General features: G+C 38.6%; 1 protein-coding gene across 5 annotated transcripts in view; it reads right to left on the bottom strand.

Moving 5' to 3' along the window:
• diaph2 (diaphanous-related formin 2) overlaps positions 1-23,372 on the bottom strand; it is a 753,551-nt gene that overhangs the window by 288,175 nt on the left and 442,004 nt on the right. For all 5 annotated transcript variants that reach the window (XM_087992147.1, XM_087992148.1, XM_087992149.1 and 2 more), the window contains 4 exons: positions 18,466-18,564; positions 17,503-17,597; positions 15,209-15,310; positions 2,112-2,351 (listed from right to left, as the gene is read on the bottom strand). In XM_087992147.1, the coding sequence (XP_087848273.1) occupies positions 2,112-2,351; positions 15,209-15,310; positions 17,503-17,597; positions 18,466-18,564 (536 nt within the window). The remainder of the gene's footprint in view (positions 1-2,111; positions 2,352-15,208; positions 15,311-17,502; positions 17,598-18,465; positions 18,565-23,372) is intronic.

Here is a 23,372-nt window from a genome sequence, read left to right as displayed (position 1 = left end):
GCATAAGCCCTCCATGACGAATGTGATTCCTGATGAAGGGCTTATGCCCAAAATGTCGACTCTGTGCTCCTCAAAACCTGCCTGACCTACTGTGCTTTTCTAGCATCACACTTTTCGACTCTGATCTTCAGCATCTGCAGTCCTCACTTTCTCCTAGATAAGTAGGAAAGGCTGAAGGATTGCTCCACGATTAGCCAGAAATGCCAAGAGGATGATGCAGCTTGGTCTCCCTTTGTACTTCTAATCATCACGACGACCAGATTTCAACTGATTCCATTTGCTACATGTGATATGAAAAAGAGGTGACCATAGTTGTGGCTATGTTCACTGATCTAGGAAGTTGATTTGCAGACATTTCATCACCTGTGTAGGTGACATCCTCAGTGCTTTGGAGCCTCCTGTAAAGCACTGCTATACTGTGAGGCACTGGATATGTTGACCAAAATCCATTCCACAAAAAGGAGAATAAATCTTGCTATTATTATAATTCCAATCATCAGAAAAAAAACAGAATAGGTCATTGACAGTGCTAACAAGAGGCATTCGTTCAGCAATAACCTGTTCATGGGTACAGAGTTTTGGTTCCACTCGAGTTAACTCTTGATCTAATGACAGCCTTGGCCCAACCATGGACAAAATAATTGAATTTCAGAGGTGAGGAGGGACTGACTGTCCTTGACATCAAGGCAGCATTTTACTGAGTACAGCATCAAGGAGTCTAAGCAAAACTGGTGTCGCAGCATTTTACTGAGTACAGCATCAAGGGGTCTGAGCAAAACTGGTGTCAATGCAAATTACGGGAAACTTCTCCATTGCTTGCAGTGACTCCAAGCACAAAGAATGATGCTTGAGGCTGTTGCTGGCAAATTATTTCAAACCCAGGACATGACTGCAAGTGCCCTCAGGATAGGTATTCTAATCTGTTCAGACTCACTAATATACACCTTTGGTATAGGTGGGACTTAAATCTCTCTCTCCTGATTCAGAGGTAGGGATACTCTTTCTGTACCACAATAACCCTTGCTTCACTGTTATAACGCTTTCAGGTTTGTGAATTATTGCATGACTTCCTCAGAGTAGACATGCTGTTGAGTCATGTTACAATACACTTCTGGAACAAGTGGGACTTGAACCCTGGCCTCCTGGTTCAGTAGTCGGGATACTATCATTGCTCCAGTTCTTCGGTCCAACCACATTCAGCTGCTTCAACAATTAACTTTGTTCCATCATAAGGTCAGAAGTGGGTGTGTTTGCTGAGAAACACACAATGTTCAGCACCCATTCATGACTTCTCAGATACATAACAACACATGTTCACACGCAGAAAGAACTAGTCAGCATACGGAGTCAGAATAATAAGTGGCAAGTAATATTTGCGTTATAGAAGTGCCAATGACTTTTGCCAACAAGAGAGAATCAACTATCTCCCATTGACATCCCAATAGCATTACCATCACTTGGGTTTTTGGGGGCAAAGGATTGAATTATTTTTCAATAATTAACAATTGTGCAAGTGAAGAATTAAACTATGCTTCGTTGTTAAACAATTTCTGTAGGGAAGAAGGCTGCACAAACAGGCTTACTAATAATGTATGGTTTCATTGCAATTTTGTTCTTCAAGTGAATGGAAACCTAGGCTAACACATATGAGAATGTCTTTGAGGTAAAGAATTTTACTGAAAGACATAACTAAGTCTTCAATTTTTTTTCATAATAGCCTATTGCTATAACATAATTATAGTTGCATGTACACACCCACATTCATGAGAGACATGTACGCATACATTCCTTTGCAACTAAGTTGTATGCTGGGTTTTGTGATTGTTTTGATATTTTTAGATGCATTACTTTGGATAAGTTTCGATATTGTTTATATAGTTTCTATTGTTTACACTGTCTTTTGAGTCTGGTAAGTTTAAAATAGAGTCTGGTCGCTTCTCCTCAGAGAGGAAAATCACAGAGCAAATTACAAACTGCTCAAGCACCTCTTGATGGTCTGGTTAAAACTAGCATTTGCAACAGTGTGCCAACTTGTTCAATCAGCAGCTGAATGTGACAGTCAGGAGCAATCTATAAATATATAGTTAATTTCAAATGATGGTTATGCTTACCTTGCATAGATAGCTGATCTTGAAGCCAAAGGTTTGTGCATTTCTAGAACCTGAATTCATGTAGTTACCCACAAGAAGAACCAACTCCAAAATTTTACTGAAATTTTCGCTCTTCTTCACCTCTTCACAGGCAATTGTTACATTCATTATGTCGGGTTTGACGTTGTTCAAATACTCTTCAAACTGAAGTTTGAAGAGAATATTGTTCAGTCGTGGTCGTAACAACTTTACAGTGCTCATCTGCAAACAAAATGTGCAAAATTGATGCTTGTTTCAAATTTTTTTGCAAGAAAAAACCAAGAACAAATCATTGCATATAATGCAAGGTTATTTATTTCATAAGTAACCAATTGTATAAAAGTAAGTGATGAATAACATGACTCAAAATGAAGGAAGACAACAAAGTAGTCTTGATATTTTCACACGTGGAAGGGGAAAGAAATGATATGAAATGGAAAAAGTGTCAGAATTTGGGTTCCTAATCAATCGCTCCAACAATGGCTGGAGAACAAATTAGTGGGAGACTAAATATGTCTGTAATTCCCTGAAATTGCTGCAGATACTTAACACCTCAGATGAGACATCAATAAACCTTAGTGAGAATTACAGAGTCTTGCTGCCACTGTGGATTAAAACATCAGTATAAATTAACATCTTTCAAGTTGAAAACAGGAAAAGACCACTGGAACATAGAAAGAATGCTTCAATTTCATCAGGTAAAATTGTTTTTCCAGATTATCACCATAGTCTCTAGATTTTTCAAATACAATTCAGTAATTGCGTGCCAAGTGGTCATAAATCATAAGAAATGTAATGAACATTCCAATTCATATTCATGCATTCACTAAGACTACCTACTTTCACCTCCAAAATACCACTCTGGTTTCACGCCAGTTTCAGCTGATCTACTGTAAAACTCTCATTCATGTATTAGTATTACTTGACCAGACTATTCCAACGCACTCTTCACTGGACTCTCGCATTCCACTGTCCATGAACGTGAAGTCACCCAAATTTTCTGCTGTTAACGATTTAACTCACAATAAGCCCTGTTCCCTTATTACTCCTGAGCCCCCTGACCAACATTGATACCTGATCAGGCAATATCTCGATTTTAAATTTTCATCCTTCTCTGCAAATTTCACCAAGATCTTGCCTCTCTGTAATCTCCTTTAGCATCACAATACTCTGAGATATCAAAGTTCCTCTTGCAATGGTCTCTTATGCATTCGTGACTTTAAATAATGCACTTATCAGTAGGCACCCCTTCTGTCACCAAGACCATAAATTCCCTCCCTACACACCAACATCTCGTTACCTTGATTTCTCTCTGTAAAGCCTACTTTTTGATTAAGCTTTTGGACATTGATCACAACACTTTGTATGATTCAGGGTCAAGCTTTATTTAATAATGCTTCTGTGAACCAGATGTTTTATTATGAAGCTTTATAGATGATAGTGATAGATGTCAAGAGAACATTTATAGGGTATATGACAGACTCAATTTAATGTAGCGGTATGCTGCGAAATACATTTTGGAGAAAGAATGACATATTTAAAGAAAGATTTGAAAAAGGGATGTAAATGCTTGGCAATGTAAGGTAGAGGTCACAAATTCTTAAAGGTGGCAAAAAAAGGATAAGAAGCAAACTTCAGATCCTGGGCTTCACCATATGAAAGTGTATAAAAATAAAGTACTTCAGGAATTTTTGCCATTTTATCCTCTGGTGCCTAAAGCTACTGATTACTCTGAAGGGAATAGTTTTTCTAGAAAGTAATCAATTTGTCTGTGCAGTCACCTTCAGCCCAACACCTAATCAATGAAACAAAAAAATATATAAATTGCTGGAAAAGCTCAGCAGATCAGGCAGCATCTGTGGAGAGAAATCAGAGTTAAAGTTTCGAATCCAATAACCCTTCCTTTGGAAGGTATCGCCTGCTTCAAGGTCCTCGTTATTTCTTTTGTCAAGGTCAAGGAATTTTGTGAATCTGATTAACAAGCAGCTTCAAGCAATACCAAATCAAAGTGAATCTAATAGTGAGGGCAAGGATTTCACATACAGAAATTGAATTACTTGTTGCAAAATAAAGAGGTCCATGTCTACACCTCTCAATCCAACTACTTTCCTGATTTCAATCTCCATGCACACATTACAAAACAGCAAAGTAGTACAGGGCAGAGCAATGGCATTCCTACAGTCTAATCCACACAAAACTCAGCATTGTTATTTTGAAGTATCCTTCAATCTGAGATGCCGGATAAACATCAAATGTAAGTTTAATATCAAGGCACTTTTTTTAGAAATGAAAACATGGTACCAAGATTTTATAATAATGTACCTATTACAGGTCATGTAAAATGTTTCAGATTAAAAATTTCAAATTGTCAATTTTCCTGACAAACATTTGATTAATGAATTATTTTATAAAATATTCATGCAACTATTCCACCAAGTGTGCAAACATTCAAATTTGTTTTTAATAATGTCCACAGCAGGGATACATTCCACTTGCTAACTATATTTGATTTTAAGATTCGTACAAAATTTAATTTAATTAGTTTGACAAGCATTACTTATTTATCATTTATCAAATAACATACAAGTTTATTATTAGGCAATTTTCCATTAAAATAAAGCTCAACCAATTTCCCTTTTTAATTAGGTCCACCATTTATTATAAAATGTTGCCTTGTCAACATTGCACTTCCCAAGATTGTGGTTTGTTTTTAAAGCCTCTGCCAACATCACTGTAGATTATTTCAGTGAACAATAAGCTGATCAAGAGGACGACCTGAGAGTAAGATAAAGAAATGGCTATACCGATGGACTTCAACCAAACAATCTCAATAATGAAACAATGCATTTATGCATTTCATAAATTTATAACAATTATTGACTGAATATATTAAAATGCTATTTTTATTTTCCCAAAGCTAAAGCTATCCAAAATAAAAATGTCAGAAAACTTGGTACATCTTCCAAAACGAATGATCCCAAAATTAAATGCATTTGCCCTTGAGACTTTGGTAGATTTTACACGTTTATTACTTTTCACAATGACTTATCAAAATAGAACTAGAAGCAATAATATGTCTTTCACAATGTTATAATGTTATGAGTGGACTGCCAGCTAATTCTTTTTTAACCACTAACTATTCCAAAGTGGAGGCGGCAAATTAGACTTAGAATTCTTTGCTAAGCAGGGTGATTTTGTTTGACAGCCTGAGCAGCTAAAAGCAGCAAATAACTAAACCATTAGATTAAAAACTCTTCAGCATATATGGCAGAGTACTTGGTCATTGGAAAGATTCTTGGTAGTGTGGATGTGCAGAGGGATCTTGGAATCCATGTGCATAGATCCCTGAAAGTTGCTACCCAGGTGGATAGTGTTGTTGAGAAGGCAGACAGTGTGTTAGGTTTCATTGGTAGAAGGATTGAGTTCCGGAACCGCAATATCATGCTGCAGCTGTACAAAATGCTGGTTCGGCCACACTTGGAATATTGTGTACAGTTCTGGTCGCCCCATTACAGAAAGGATGTGTAAGTATTGGAAAAGGTGCAGAGGAGATTTACCAGAATGTTGCCTGGTCTGGAGGGAAGGTCTTATGAGGAAAGGCTGAGAGACTTGGGTCCGTTCTCATTGGAAAGAAGGTGGCTAAAGGGGGATTTGAGAGAGACATACAAGATGATCAGAGGATTAGATAGGATAGACAGAAAAAGACTTTTTCCTAGGATGATGATGTCAGCTTGTACAAGAGGGCACAACTACAAATTGAGGGGTGATAGATTTAAGACAGATGTCAGAGGCAGGTTCTTTACGCAAAGAGTGGTAAGGGCGTGGAATGCCCTCCCTGCTAAGGTAGTCAACTCAGCCACATTAGGGAGATTTAAACAATCCTTAGATAAGCACATGGATCATTTTGGGCTAGTGTAGGGGACGAGCTGAGAATAGCTCACAGGTCGGCGCAACAGAGGACTGAAGGGCCTGTTCTGCGCTGTATTGTTCTATGTTCTAAATGATGGCTAAACTAATTTCTGAGGTGGTATATAATAGAGGGAAACAGGTGAGTCATAGAGATGTACAGCATGGAAACAGACCCTTCGGTCCAACCCGTCCATGCCGACCAATCTAGTCCCACCTGCCACCACCTCGCCCATATTCCTCCAAACCCTTCCTATTCATATACCCATCCAAATGCCTTTTAAATGTTGCAATTGTATCAGCCTCCTCCACATCCTCTGGCAGCTCATTCCATACATGTACCACCCTCTGTGTGAGAAAGTTGTCACGTAAGTCTTTTATATCTTTCCCCTTTCACCCTAACCTATGCCTTCCAGTTCTGGACTTCCCCATCCCAGGGAAAAGACTTTGTCTATTTATCCTATCCATGCCCCTCATAATTTTGTAAACCTCTATAAGGTCATCCCTCAGTCTCCAACGCTCCGGGGAAAACAACCCCAGCCTGTTCAGCCTCTCCCTATAGCTCAAATCCTCCAACCCTGGCAACATCCTTGTAAATATTTTCTGAACCCTTTCAAATTTCACAGCATCTTTCCAATAGGAAGGAGACCATAATTGCACGCAATATTCCAACAGTGGCCTAACCAATGTCTTGTACAGCTGCAATATGACCTCCTAATGCCTGACCAATAAAGGAAATCATACCAAATGCCCTCTTCACTATCCTATCGACTTGCGACTCCACTTTCAAAGAGCTATGAACCTGCACTTCTTTGTTCAGCAACACTCTCTAGGACCTTACCATTAAGTGTACAAGTCCTGCTAAGATTTGCTTTCCCAAAATGCAGCACCTCACATTTATCCGAATTAAACTCCATTTGCTACTTCTCAGCCCATTGGCCCATCTGATCAAGATCCTGTTGTAATCTGAGGTAACCTTCTTCGCTGCCCATTACGCCTCCAATTTTGGTGTCATCTGCAAACTTACCAACTGTACCTCTTATGCTCGCACCCAAATCATTTATATAAATGGCGAAACGTAGAGGACCCAGTACCGATCCTTGTGGCACTCCACTGGTCACAGGCCTGCAGTCTGAAAAACAACCTTCCATTACCACCCTCTGTCTTCTACCTTTGAGCCAGTTCTGTATCCAAAAGGCTAGTTCTCCCTGTATTCCATGAGATCTAACCTTACTAACCAGTCTCCCATGGGGAACCTTGTCAAACACCTTACTGAAGTCCATATAGATCACATCTACCGCTCTGCGCTCATCAATCCTCTTTGTTACTTCTTTAAAAGACTCAATCAAGTTTGTGAGACATGATTTCCCACGCACAAAGCCATGTTGACTATACCTAATCAGTTCTTGCCTTTCCAAATACATGTACATCCTGTCCCTCAGGATTCCCTCCAACAACTTGCCCACCACTGACTTCAGGCTTAGTTCCCTGGCTTGTTCTTACCACCCTTGTTAAACAGTGGCACCATGTTAGCCAACCTCCAGTCTTCCACACCTCACCTGTGACTATCGATGATACAAACACCTCAGCAAGAGACCCAGCAATCACTTCCCTAGCTTCCCACAGTGTTTTAGGGTACACTGATCTGGTTCTGGGGATTTATCCACCTTTATGCATTTCATGATATCCAGCACTCTAAGAGGGAAGAGTGTGAAAATGCTCAAAGGATTAACCTCCAGAAAATAATATCAGAAGTATTGCCAGAATCAATTTTAGTTATGAGTGCCCAACTGTTGAACAACTTGTCAACATGTGACCAAAGATATATCACACACAGCACAAACCTGCACTTCTAGATAGGAAAAGTGGGCAAATGGGGGAAAAAGACAAATATGATAAACATTCTCAATGAAGTATCATGAAACAAAAACTTTTATTTGGTTAATTATTATATCATTTTGACTAAAGAGGAGGATGGCAGTCCGATTACACTAAAATCTTACACAATCCAAAACTATTGTGTGACAATGACTCAGCTTACACTGACATCACTGGAAGAAAGTGACACAGCTCAGCAAGACTGAAGACATAAAAAACAACACTGAATATACACTTGATTACAATGCAGTTGTTCTGAAAATGTACTGGAGCATCAACATGTGATAACTTAAGTTAAAGGCATATTCAATATTTCAGGACACCCAGAAAGCTGATGCATGAAAGCTTGAAAAGGAATGCAGACGTTAATTTCCAAAGAGGTCTATTGGTAAAGTCTTTAAAAAATCTTGATTTTTGTCATGCTTGATTTACTATACTTCCTGGCATTGTAAGCTTTACAGGAATTTAGCAGGGGACTATCCTGTGGCGTAAATTGCTGACATTTAGAAGCAATCGGTTGTTACCTTAATAGTTAAAATTGACAGTGGATCTAGGCTGAGAAAGTAGCAACCTTGCTCTTCTTAAAAAGCACCTGTGCAATAAGTGTCAAAGTGTCAGACATAAACCTAAGCCATTTCAAAACTGCCTGAATTCTGTGAAAGGGAAAGGCCCTCAAAGGGAAACACTATGCACTTATATACAGCTTCCTCTGCTTTGATGAAAGCTGTCAGACCCAATCTATTAAAATTCAACCATTGTGGTTCATACAGTGACCTCTGATGTTCAGAAACCTGGAATTGTTGCTTTTTTGAAATCTGTGAATGCTGGCAAGTGGTCAACATTTTGAACCTAATACTCATTTGATAATGCATGACAGATGGCATTTGCGTGAGTGCAACATCCTGGAACAAGTCAAAGTGCTGCCTGTCCTGTCCATCATTTCTTTCTCACTTTGTTTTCTTTTTCATGGCCTTTTTCTCTTGATCATCTTCACTAAAGAACTTTCCACCCTCAAAAAACAGATCTCCTCCACTCCTTTTCTTATTCTCTAAGCCACTATGAGAATATTGGCTAGTTTGTTCAGAATTCTCCATTTTATGCAATGCACATTTTCCCCTTTCCCTCTCAGAGAACCGGTCAGTAAATGCATTGAACAAGTCTGTAGCAGGCACAAGCAATGAAGCAAGATACTTTTTTTTTTAAACAGCATATACTGCCTGAAGTTCAAAAATCAAAACAAAATTGGATTCTCAGCAAAATAAATTGATGCTGGAAATCTGAAATTACAATACAAGATGCTTGAAATACTTAGCATTGTGGAAAAAGCAAAACAGCATTAACGTTTTAAGTCAATTCAGAGGAAGAGTTACCAAGAATTTCCAGCGCTTTCTGCTTATGGATAGAATTCTTTGCAGCTGTGACTGAAAAAGGTAGCTAATGCACCTTTCTGTCGCAAGATTGGATTCGTCAACAAATGGCACAGAAATGCAAAAAAATTTTCAAAGAACAATGATCAAACAGATAGAAAATGTTCCTGACTTCAAATAAGTGGTTGGCAAAAATAAAACTGCTGTAATGTGTTAATTGTGTGCTTATCAGTAATAAATTCTGGAATCATTTCCTCACACAGCCCATCCAAACCTCTGAAAAACCCTAGCAACACACTATACATCGGAGGAAAGGTTATCGACTTGGAAGGTTCACATTTGCTTTGTCCACAGATTCTACCAAACCAAAGTATTTTCATTAGCTTCTGCTCGTGTTTCAGATTTCCAGAACCTGAAGTATTTTTACTCATGATATTGTGGAAATTTCCCCATCTTGATATGGCGAGATTTGGTGACATAATGAGAACAAAAAAATTCAGATGTTTGACAATAAGAAAAATGTTCCTAATTTTTGCTTTGAGTTTTAAATGGTGACTTTAGAATCTTGCCTTTGAGTGCAACAGCCGTATTTCCATGTATTTCCATCTTATTAAAGGCAAAACATACCCTTGTTACATCATGTTTCTAAATTCCCTCTATTCTGCCAACAAATCTCAACAGGTAAAACAAAACCACAGCTTGCCTGAATGCTTGGCCCAGCCAGGAGAAAGTGAGGACTGCAGATGCTGGAGACCAGAGTTGAAAATTGTGGTGCTGGGAAAACACAGCAGGCCAGGCAGCATCCGAGGCGCAGGAGAATCGACGTTTCGGGCATAAGCCCTTCTTCAGGAATGAGGCTGGTTGGTGTACCTATTATCTTAGCCCACTTGGCACACCAGCCTCATTCCTGAAGAAGGGCTTATGCCCAAAACGTCGATTCTCCTGCTCCTCGGATGCTGCCTGGCCTGCTGTGTTTTTCCAGCACCACACTTTTCATGCTTGGCCCAGCCATCAAGCAACTGCGTCATCTGAATATTTTTCCATGGGAACCATCCTCTCAATATCACTAACCCTGCTCATGGATCAACTCAGACACCATTTTGGGCCTGAAACTTGGTGCTGAAGAGTGCCCCTGATTTGCCTGCTTCAGGTAGGTTGCTTTACCTGCAGGGACATTAGACTTAATCTCGCCTTAGTCTTAGTTTGCTTTTCAGCTCACACTCACTTCAGTGAAAGCCTATATCTGGTTCATATTGTTTCCTCAGCACAAACTGACTTCAGTACTGAGTTAGAGGCTGCCAATATGCCCATGGCGCACATTGCTTTCTTCATGCACCAGGTCTTCAGAGCTCAGTTATAAGTAGTGTTGCTCAGAGGAAGAGCTGGGCAGTCACTTGGGAGGTAAGTGCAGATCACCAGGTCATATTAACTCTGGCCTCTGTATGGGGAAGGTGTACGACCAACAATGTCATGAAAATTTCCAAATCCTGTGAGTAAAGTGGGTACTGAGCACATTAATACTAATATGCATTTGCTCAACTGAAATGGGTCACAGGGATTATAGGAACAATGAAAAAGCGACAAGAAGAATAATGGGAAAATTGAGAGTCACAGGTGGAGGTTCTTGCATATTACTCACTAATATGATTTTTGAGCATGGCATGTCAGCCCTTCTTTTAGTTTTTTTTAGTTTTAGATTACCCACAGTGTGGAAACAGGCCCTTCGGCCCAACAAGTCTACACTGACCCTCCGAAGAGCAACCCACCCAGACTCATTTCCCAACATTGACCCCTGCACCTAACAGTATGGGCAATTTAGCATGGCCAATTCACCTAACCTGCACATCTTTGGACTGTGGGAGGAAACTGGAGCACCCAGAGGAAATCCATGCAGACACAGGGAGAATGTGCAAACTCCACACAGACAGTTGCCCCAGGCAGGAATTGAACCCGGGTCCCTGGTGCTGTGAGGCAGCAGTGCTAGCCACTGAGCTAAGGTGCCTTCTTGATGAAGGGCTCTTGCCCGAAACGTCGATCTTCCTGCTCCTTGGATGCTGCCTGACCTCTTGTGCTTTTCCGGCATCACTCTAATTTTGACCCATGTCAGATCAAAAGTCAACTGTACAATAACTGCACAAAATACTTCCTAACTGATGTAAAGTGGGCAGACCTATGTACTAAGGTTTACTCTGGATGCAGCAGGGTGGGGAAACTTCAGATTTTGAGGCCCTAGTGGGGGCAACTGCAGTAACTAGACCTTTTCTGACAACTTTAACTCATTTATTATCCAAGAACACAGATTAAAAGTTATAACCTCAAGGATTCAAACCACTACAAATGCCGGAGGAAAGATCACAGAAGCGCTTCACAGGAGGCTCCCAAGCACTGAGGATGTCACCTAGACAGGGGACGAAACGTCTGCACCAGAAATTCCCAGTTCGGCAAACAGAACCACAGCAACCTCAAGCAATTTTGAGTATGATGTTGTGTGCACTGAGAGTCATAATAACATGGAACTGAAAAGCAGGACCTGAAATTCTCAAGCTTCCAAACACATTACAGAACAAGTTCTAGAAAACAGTGCTTTCCAGTTTTAAGATTCTCACACTGAAATGCAAGGACATTGAAGTGGAAATGAGCCTTCTGAGGGAAAGAGGACTTCCCTGGTGATCTATTGGCAAAATTCTAGCTCCAATGTAGCAACATTGCATAATGATAAATTGGATAAGGTCACACATCTCAGAGCTCCTTATTGACATATGACTGTTACTTGATTGGGAAGCTTCTATATTGTTGTTACCCTCATGGTACATAGTATGTTTCACCCAAGGAAACCCAAACGTATAAATAGAAAGCAGGAAACACCAGCAGTGCTTCGTCCGGAGGTTCACTGAAGAGTTACCTAGCACAGTGATGAAACATCTGAAAATGAACCTTTCAGCTCAGCAAGCAAACCTACATCCATAATGTTTCACTGTTATATTTGGGAGGACTCAGGATTTCCTTCAACAAAACTGTCATTTTTCCCACATTCCTTTCAGACTACCGGCTCATGTAGCTCACATAGGCAAGACTGGAGTCATTGTGGCCTGTTTTTCCAAAAGCAATGTAGAAGGAGACAGGAAATTTGAATACGACCAGCAAAAACAGCAATCTCAAGTGGCTGCTGCTTGGCTTTAAGGGGAAAGGCAATATGCTAAGATCCAGCAAGGATGCAAAGGTGAATAATTAGAGCAGATCTAAAGCACACTCAGTCACTTTCATCAACTGTCTGAATGGTAGTACAGGTGACAATTAAGGATATTCCAGCCCAAACTATTATCTGCTGGAGGAGGACTTGTGCTAAGAAGTGGCAATCCCAAATCATTGGCTGTCAAGGTCACAAATAACCTGAATTTTTATATCTGTGGCTCATTTCATCTCCCAATCTCCAACTCACAAATGTAAGTGATGGTAGTTTCTCCAAAGCACAGATTTTAACATCCTTCCCCTGTGACAATGAGAGTCAAGCAGCTTTGTTACTAGAATGTTCCATTATTACTGGTTTTTCCCAGGTGATCAACTGTATTCTGGTTGCTTTGTGAGCATCCTATCACCAGCCCGCATAATTTGTCAACAAAAAGGGCTTCCAACTCCAGTGACAGTCAAATTATATGTAACCATCAATGCCACATTTTACAGGTCTGCACCAGATATCCTAGAAACTGCCATACCCCTTGTATACCAAAGAACTCTCAGGTTCCAGCTTCCTCCCAAGGTACTTGGATTACATAAGGATGTACAAGAGCTACCCCTCTAATAATGGGTCATGGCACCTTTACAAAACGCCCTATTCAAGCAGCATGAAGGTTTAATGCTGCTCATGTCAAAATGGAGCACACTACTGAGCTCCTCAAGATGTGTTTTAGATGCTTGGATCTTTTGGTAGTCAACTAGCAAAGAATTGCGTTCCTATCCACTAGCGCCTCTAGTTTTGTGTCGTGGAAGTAGGGAGATAGCCTGCCCTCCCTCTGTGATATTTTCTGCATCAGGCACTGCAATGGGGCAATGTTGTTCTTGACTAGAAGCATCCCAAACCAAGTGGTGTGCTGCAGAGCTTTAAATATGGTGCCAAGGTATGTAAGCTGGAAGATCTCACTAGTAAGCATGCACATCTGTCTCATTCATTACACAGTTGCTGGGAAATGCACACAATATAATTAATGCAGTGAAAAGTGGAAGACCATGTGAGCAAATTTGGCCCTGGTGATGGTGACTGGATAATACAAAACTTACTAACCACCAAGTTAGTTCAGCCCATTGTGTTGTATTCAATAGTTTAACTAATTATTGTTCACTTACTGAAAAGAAGAAATGCAAAGTGAATGGTTCCAAATTCAGTTATTCAGACCACTGGAACTCCGATTGCGAATTCTACAAAATGCTACTTCATTGCAATAGGAAACTCCAACCTCATTTAAAAGTGTGTGCTTTTAACTAATAACTCTATTCACTTGTGCTGGGTCCCACAACATTGAAAAAAAGAAACATCATTTAAAAATTCAAACATTGTAATAATCTCAGCAGAGTGTAGGACAATTTGAAACACTGAAATTTAGTGCCTGAGCACAACCATAAATAGATTGGTGGTCTGGAAAAAAAAAATTGCATGCAAAACAGAATCCGTGAAGCAAAATCAAACTTTCAATTTGCCTACAGATTTAGTGCATGTTATTATGGAATATTGCAGCTTAAAAAATGTAACTAAGGTATGACAGGAAAATCTGTTTCACAATAGCTTCGAGAACCACATACATAAAGTCAGTAAGTAACATGCTGAAACTATTACTTTTTTCTTTTAAAGAGGAAAACTACTTTGGAACTCTTTGCTAAACTGACCACTTGATCAAAAAGAGTATCTGCAAGGCATCGTGTTCTCAAGCTACAGGTACAAAGACTGCCATTTTTCCCTCATTTGGAACAATGATACTGAGGACAGCATTTACAGCAAAAATATATATTATTTCACTCAGTGTGCCACCTCACCAATTCTGCAAAACAGAAATGGGAAAAATAGAGTGCATAAAATAGAAATTGAAGTTGAAGCCCTTTTCCACATCAAAGCTAAAGTCGGAGAAAATTGGAACAAAACATCAAAAGGGAAAAACATAAGGTCAAGAGAACAGGTATGTCATAAGAATGTAAAGAAGATGATAAAAATAGAGCTTAATTTTTTTATCAAGTAATATCTAACAAGTATAAATGTCAGAATATGGCCATCTCACTTCCAAATAGATCCTACACATCTGTATTGAGTACTTTTATCATTTAGATATTTCAAAGGACTTTGTGTATGGTGAGGTACTTCGAACTAGACAACTGGTAGGGCACACAAAGCTCCAGTTCAGCGATGCTACTAAGTGTGACACAAGGTTCTTAATATTGCATATTGCCGGGCGGGGGGGGGATTAAATGAAGAGAGAGAGAAAATGATAAGACTTTTTTTCTGAGCTGGTGACTACAGTAGCTTTACAACATATGCAAACGTCAAAAACAACTTACAATGATATTATGTAACTTTATGCGTAGCACTTGTGGCAGACTGCCTCTCAAGGGCTGACCTCTTCAACCATCAGCATGTGTGTCATATGAACACAACCCACCTGAACTGGCCACCACCATTTACAAATGGAAGGCTGCAGGAACTAAGATATTGCCAGTGAAATATATACATTGCAACAGATTTACAGCTGATATTTTAACATCACTATTTCGCATTTTTAACATTTCAATCACTAAGAATGCAAATCATAAGCTCTGATATATGGAATGTTGCAAGTTATGTTAACAGTCAAAGAGAAAATAATTAATATATTATTGAAAGATGTTCACTTTGCCTTGTTCTGCAGCAATAAAGTATTCTCAAATGTCTTTTCTGAGCCTACTTACCACCACTCCAAACTGCTCAGGTTCACATAGGTCATCATATTCATCTTTAAATTGGGATAAAGTATTAAGCTCCTTTTGCTCTGGTAAATATCTCACCAAGTTCTATAAAAATAGAAACAGAAGGAGAGAAACACGTAATCAGGAACTGTTTTGGTAAGGAGGCTTTGGAATTCGTGATATAAAAGGAATTGTCAGTGCTGGTGAACATTGCATTGCTGACTTCTGAAGATTGGTAACCCAGTTAGATTGTATCGATTCAGAAGCTCGATCAACTGACTCAGATATGATATGAATATTTGTGGAGGATGTCACTGCTTCTCATAGCTGAGACGACAAAAACATTTGGACTCTATTTCTTGTTACTGAGACAAAGTTTATAATTTGCTTAAATTGTAGCAAGTTCGGCATGACAGACATAATTAACTTAACTACAAGTGTATGCCTAGAAAATCAAGGAAACAAAAAGACAGTTGTCTAAATTAGCAACTAAAACAATATACTTCTCTGAATATTCCCTTTCTCTCTTCACACTGAAACCAGGTGATCATGCTTACCATGCTTACCGGGTAAATATCTGCTTAAAATGAGCTTTCTTCAAAAAAAACTTAATTCAAAATGGTGATCAATCACAATTCCAGTGTGCTGAAATGGACTACAGGAAACTATAAAGTCATGTCACCATTCTTTAAACTCACTCGCAAAACCAAATGTGAAGTACACTGAATCTAAAGTCTTTTTATACCGAGCCAAATAGTTCAGGATTTGAACAGTGAACCCTTAAAGCTTAAGTCCTAGGTCTGCCTATCACTCAAACTTCCTTGTCGGCATTGGGGAAGTTTCATTAAATCTCAAGTTGGCTGAATGATTGAGAAGTACATAGCAATAAGTCCTTCCAGCTTTACGGAGGAATAATGAGCCTACTGGTAATAGCAATTACAGTGCATAGGCAGCAATTGTGAAGATGCTTAAAATATAAGCCAATACAATCTATCCTTCCAGGACAAAATGCAATAAACTATTGAGGCGAGGAAAATGTTTTGAAGCATAAACTGATTTGCATTATGTGAAAGGTCAAACTTTTGCAGTTAATTTACATAATGTAACTTTACTTTGTATTTTGCTCCCTAAATAGCTGATATCACTTGTAGTTATATTTAAAACAGGCAACTTACTCATTAAATATTATACATTCACTGAATGTTTCAGCCTGGATTACTAGTCAGTGATGACTTCAATTGCTTTAATGTTTGTCTTACAAAGATGCATGACAAAATTATTTTTTTCCAAGAACACTAACCTTAATAATTAGGCCTGTAACATTTTAAGTTATTAGAATAAATTATTGCCCCAGTAGGCACCTTAAACTTTATATGATATTCAACCTCCACAAATAAATAGGTGGACTTTTTAATCCACCTTTGAACATTGACAGGTGCCAAACAACAGATCTTTTCCATCACTGACCCCATAAAAGCAATGGTTTGTTTGCCAGAAAAAAACTGTCATTGTAAGCAATATATGCATATGAAGTCAGAGACAACAAACTATGCTTTGAAGGTCACTTTGTAGTTGTGCATAGGTTGGCAGATCCAGATTGATGGAATGGAAGAACAATTTGAAGAGAAGGTGTTAATCTTGGAATGGATCATGCATTTTTACCATTTTGAACTATAAACAGAAAGACAAGGAGAGTTTTGCAACTTGGAAATACCAAATGGTGCACATTTTTAGCTATGGATGACAATTCTGCTTTTTAAAGGCTGAGGGGGATAGTTTGAGACAAACTGGCACCAAGTTAAAGAGAGACTGATGAAGAACAGCCCATGGATTGGCTGAGTTGTAGTTTGCTACAAAACTATAAGTGCAGGTCAACCAGAGACACTGACAGCCTGTGACTCTATGACTCTATAACTAAAACATCTCTCCCCCCAGTATACTGATATAACAATTTGTTAATTATACAGTTTTTAAATTATATGAACTGTAAGGAACTCAAATAATGCTAAGGAACTCAAAATAATGACTCAGATTCCTGAAATAATCTCAAGAAAAACAATGCTTCAGATGGGGTCAAAGAACCTCAGACAACATCGACAGAAAAGATCAAGAATTTCTGGCATAATGCTTTTGTGTTTACACTCCAGTGTACTGGTCTTCCAGCTCTGTCACAATGAATAGATATTATATTTTGTGAAATACACTTGGCAAAAAGAGGGATATTATATGGTGAAGAACTGTGGCAAAGCAAAAGGCTATGAATGCTGTTGTGAAAAGAAAATTACTTCAAAGCTTACCTGAATCATGGGCTCACTGAGCTTCTCCTCATCCACTTCTAAAATGATATTCCTGATTTCTTCATAAGCTATGCGATAAGAACCCAGGAAAATTGCTGCAGAAAAACAAAAAAGATGATTGTTGCTTCAGTAAAAGATGTGCATTTTCAATTTATAAGACAATAGACTGGATCTTGTGTACTTTCGCCTGTTGTGTTTTGACCTGGGACACATTAAACGGGGCAGGTACCCAGACCATCACCTTGTCATCCAACTTCAAAAGCTCAACACCAAAACTCACAGTGTGCCTATCAAAGGGGAATAAATAACCAAAGGGTCAATTGAATTTGCTATCCTGGTCATGTCAGAGAACAATTGAGGTGGATGGAAAAGTGGGAGCGGCCACTCTTTTTTCTCTCCTAAAAAGCTTTTAAAATGGTTTTAAAACTAATCTATCCTTGGAGGGTGCCTTTTGCCCATCTGAAGCACCCACACTAAGATTTTACATCCCTTCTTTCCTAACTGCCAAAGTGTCAAAACCTGCAACCACACCACACTGCCCTGCCATCACCATCACTCTGCCTGCTCCACCCCACCATCATTTTCAGTCTAATACAGGTTTGTGTATACTATCAAACAGAACTTGAAGATACAGAGAGTAATAGATATGGTCACAGCTAATAGAGTTACAGTGTGAAATAACAGTATTTTCAGGTTTTATGAAATACTTTCAACAAATATAATTTCCATTTATCTTTGTACATCAAATGCTTTTGCTTAAGGTATTTTCTGACCTCTCTGTTCAGAGAAGTTATCACACAATTCTGGAACAGGAGGGACGAAAAGCCAGGTCTCCTGGTTCAGAAGCAGAAAGACCACCACTGAGACACAAGAGCCCCTCACTGACTTTGCTCCATACTGAGCCTGATCAAATATGCATTAAGTAATGACTAGCCCAAAATTACGAGAATGTGAAGCACTTACACAAATTCTGAGCTGTTTTAGGGTCCAATATCTTCAGTTCTTTTATTTTTTTCTTGGGAACAGACTTTTTTTCCTCAGTTTGAACATCATCCTTTTTGACTGTCATATAAAACAAAACAGTCACAATGTTAGTGAAATAAAAAGCAATGAGTTGAAGAAACTCAGCAGGCCGAGCAGTACCTGTAGACACAGAAATTGAGTTAACATTTCAAATCCAAAGATTTATCTTTGGAACTCCAAGTGTTAATGATTTGTGCTGTGACAATTTATCAGCAACTTGATTAAATACAGAACAGGGGAGATGTAGATGTTGAAGAGAAGTTGCCACAAAATCACATAACCAAAGCTAGTAGCACCGAAATATTTGAGGAAGCTGCAACATGACAGCTTGTGCATCAGTAGGACCTGCAATGTTAATTGTTCAATTTGAGTGTATATATTTGTTTAAACACTATTTGTTTGTGGTTTATCTGTGCACCTGAAGTTAATAATTAACTTGAATACATTTTTCTGTATCCGTCATGCTTTCATTTAAAAGCAGCTTCTGATGCTCGGATTTATTTGCACCACAAATGAACTGGTATTTATTTCAGGTTGTTTTGTGACTCAGCAAGGTAAGTAATTGGACTTAAGAGTTGAGAGAGATTTCTCAAAATTGTTTCTTTGAGCTGAAATACCCATAGTACGAAGGGAAGTTTTTTTTTTAAAAAAAGTGTGAGGTTGGAGTGGTTCTGTGAAGCGCTCAGAACAGCATTGGTCATGTGTTGGGTACTGTACTGGGTATTTACATATTACACAAAAGCTATACTTGTTAAATATATAAAGGAGTGATTTGGAATTAATAGCACTGTAAGCAAACTGGAAGCTTGGACGGAATCTAATAAGACCCCGAATAATGTGGGACATGGCGAGAAACCTGAATAATTGCCTGAGAATTTCAGAGAGGCCTTTCCATTTTCAAGCAGACCTCTGAGCATTGGGAAAAGATTCTCATTCAGGTAAAGAAAGGGACATTTTTACAGGGATTATTGATGGTTGACACTCTTACTAACATGTAAATTCTTTTTCTACCATGTGCCAGATAGAAACTAGATACCAAGAATTCCTGATATGAAAGTAACAGTGGGTATCTGGCACCTCCAGCTCTGTACCTGCTCAGCTGGAATACTATTTTGGACACCAACCACCAGAATCTCAGGACATGCTCCTGAGGTCAGGGTCCACATGTACCTCACGTCCACAACCTTTGGCATTCGACACATGCCAGCCTCTCCACATCATGGCACATTGCCAACCTATGTACTGTATGGTTCTGCTATTCAAAGTTGCACTTCGGAGCCCATTGACATGGAGTGAAAGAAGATACCGAATGCCATCAAGAGAGTGGTAGTGCGTAATCCTTGGCAGAAGGATGGATTCAGTAGCAGAGGTAGAATGAGTGTGAAGTAAAGGAAAAAAGATGGTGACAGTAAAGCTGGCAGAGTGAAGAAGATCTGAGACTTTGTACACTGCTGGGCATTGCTCTAGACAGTTGAGAACACACTGACCTAGGTGGCAACCTTGGCAAAGTTCTGGTGTCCTGGTCTCAACTACTGCAGAAGTGGACAGCCACTTTGGTGCCATCCCATCCATTTGGACCCAAAGGTCCCTTCTATAAAGCAGAGCACCAATTTCTCCTATCTGACATGTTTGGGGCAAATGTCATTAATCATGTATGATAACAAATTGCCGTTACTTTACCAGGCCACAATGGCCTTGTGAAGATGGCACTGGTATCATTGACCACAGTAAATTCTGGCTTATCTCTGCAGTGGTGAATTCTTCCAGCTATGATAAATGGAAGAATGCAACTAGCATCAAATAACAAGGAGCACCACAGGTGCGAAGTAGGTTATTAAGGAGGAGACTATGACACTCACTGCAGCAATTCAAGGTGCATTAGTTAGTTCTCAAGTCTTAGAAAAGAAACAACCAAAGAAATGAAGATTGAGCTGAGGTGAATTCTGAGCATGTTGAAGTTAAGCTAAATCAAGAAGGAAGCGTAACCATGAATACAAAAAACATACTACATGGATGCTATGAAAATCATCAAACAAAAGGTAATCCATTTCTGCACCCATCTTCATGGCGGTATAGCCAAACAACAAAGATTTCTTCAAGATTGAATTACATGACACAACGACAATATTATCATTCTACCTTCTCTCCCTTTCCTATCAGAAGGATGAGCTAAGATGGACTGAATACTTTCTCTTTGTACCTTGTAATGTTCTCTTTCATACAACAATTGCTGTTCATGACTGAAAAGAGGACAGATTTCATAAGCTTGGCTTGTGCTCTGCGTTTAGTATTATAATTTTAAATCTGATTCCACTTATTTATTGACTAATGCACCCTTAAGATATCCCAAAACACTTTCCATCTAAAATGTTGCTTTTAACAACAATGTGACTGCTTATTCAGGTGCACTAAGGTGCCAAAACAACACATGTCATGAATGGCTCGGTCATTGTTTTTTGATAGCATTGAATGAAGGAAGAATAATGATCGCTGTATTGTGGGAACTCCCTAAATTTCTTCAAATAACAAAGCAGTTTTTTTTTTATCCACTGAAACAAGCACATTAAACACCAATGTACCATTTACTTTGACGGCTTGCAGCCCTCACAATTCCATTCCATTAATACAACACCAAAACATTAACTATAATATGTACAAGTTCTGAAATTGAGGACACAAAGGTTCTAATTCAACAAACAAGTATTAACTCAACAACAAGGTAAGGTCAAGCTCACTATGATGATTATAACAGATATTAGATATCAAAATCACAAAGGATATGCAAACTAATCGAAAAAGAATAGCTGACTAATTCTTTCACTTATGCATTCAGAATAGTAGCTAATATTTACTGTTATTGTCGCATTTTGGATCAATTGCTCATCATAAGACTCCATCTAAGATAATGTACATGAATCCTGGTATAATATAAGCCTATTATAAATAACATAAGAGTAGATGTGCTGTTTAGTCATCATGATTAGTCGGAAAATATGGGGAGACAATTATCTGGTATAACTGAATAATTATCATATCAGAAACATAACAACTATCTTCAGAAGTCTATATGCTGATGGTAAGTATTTTGTGGAACTCATCAAAGTCGATAGGAATTTAGTGAGACACTTGTTCCTGATAAGATTCACGATGTGAAAATTAAAATAGGTATTCATTCTTTGCATCTCGGTGTTAAGATGCTGGTTCATTTAGAGTGTACAGGGGTGGCAGCTGAGGAATACACACGCAAGCCAAGGCCAATATCATTCAAATTGATCATACAATCAACAAACTCTTTTATAGTTGAGAGTGCTATTCTATTCAGAAGCCTTGGCTGGCAAAGCTGTCTTAGGAAAGCAGGGCAACAAAGATATCTGATGATGAAATCTGCTTTTGAAGAATTTTAATGATAGTAAAGAATGTTATGAATATGAGAATCACCCCTTGTGTCAGTATTACCATTGGATACACTCAGGGAAAAGGCTGCAATCTGTCAGATATTGGACAAACCAGCTCTTGAACTCATTTGTGCCTTCTTCATAAGAACTTGTAACAGAAGCTGATTATGGACAAGAATGCTCAGAATGGGATCACAAACTGATTATCTTAATAACAATGGAATAGTTTTAATACATATGTGGATTAAAATTAGATGTATTTCCTAAGGTCATTTTTAAAAAATATTTATTGACATGGTATGATTTAACAAATGAGCAATATGGTAAAACTAGATTTCCATATACCATTTTCTGCATGGATGATAAAGTTACAGTGAAGTGAAAGTGAGGAGGAAAATTGAACATACCTAGTATGTTAAAAGTTATGTTTATAACAATCACAGTGCTACAGTTCAGACATCAAGACATCATGTATGTCTAGCAGGTTTCCAATAATGTTACCAAAGCTAAGTCAGGAGCTGTGATCATTTATAGCTACAACAGCTTTGTATCAGTCAACAAACTGTCACTGATAAAGTGCTGCAGACTACTTATGAAAGTTACAAAAACTACTTGATGCAATCAAGATTTAAATTTTCAGAAGAAAGGAAACAAAGCAAAAAGAGTTAGAAATCTGCAAAGGGGCCAATTAAGTGATGATCAGAAGTGTCAACATGGAGTAGCTTTTCAAATTAAATTGTGAGAGAAGCAAACAAGACAAACAAAGGTTCCAGTAAAGTATGGGACAGATCTCCAAAAAGAAAGCTCTGGACTGTCTTCACAAAGTGTTTTGAAATTGGAATGGAGACTTTAGAATTTAGCTGGATGGCTAAATTATGATGGGTTAAATAACCTTTATTATCAGCAACTATCTTAAGACTGAGCAGAAAAGGAAAAGGCAGGCAAGCATTGATTTTCAGAGTAGGCTCACAGGCAACAAAAAAGCAAAATGAATTATAAATTGGAGTGAGCAGCCTAGCAGCAGCATGCTTATTGGTTTCTCTACCTACTTTAGAATAAGAGAGGCAGTCAATGAGGAAGGGATTCATTTTTATGAAGGAATATCACAAATTGACTTTTATCGATTTTGTGCAAAGGCCAGCAGAAAAATATTTTAAAAAAACAAATACTTGGCAATTAGGATGATCAGTGAGAAGCTGCCTGGGATAATTTTGTTTGAAGTCTTTAGGAAATCTTAATTTTGAAAGTCTGGCAGCATAAATTCGCAAAAGGATCAATTACAAAAAGACAAGCATGAATTATGAACCATGGAGAATGGCAAAAGCTTCAATGGCCTTCGCTCATCTACTACTGAAATCTGCATCCATGCCTTTGTTGCCTCGAGACTGAAATATTTCGGATTAGCATTCCACCTGGCACCCTTCATGAACATGTGCTCAATACAAGACTGCG

This window comes from Chiloscyllium plagiosum, unplaced genomic scaffold (genome assembly GCF_037043375.1).
Source record: "Chiloscyllium plagiosum isolate Xiang-an unplaced genomic scaffold, Cpla_swu_hap1 HiC_scaffold_11, whole genome shotgun sequence".
NCBI lineage: Eukaryota > Metazoa > Chordata > Chondrichthyes > Orectolobiformes > Hemiscylliidae > Chiloscyllium > Chiloscyllium plagiosum.
This window is presented reverse-complemented; position numbering and strand designations above follow the sequence as displayed.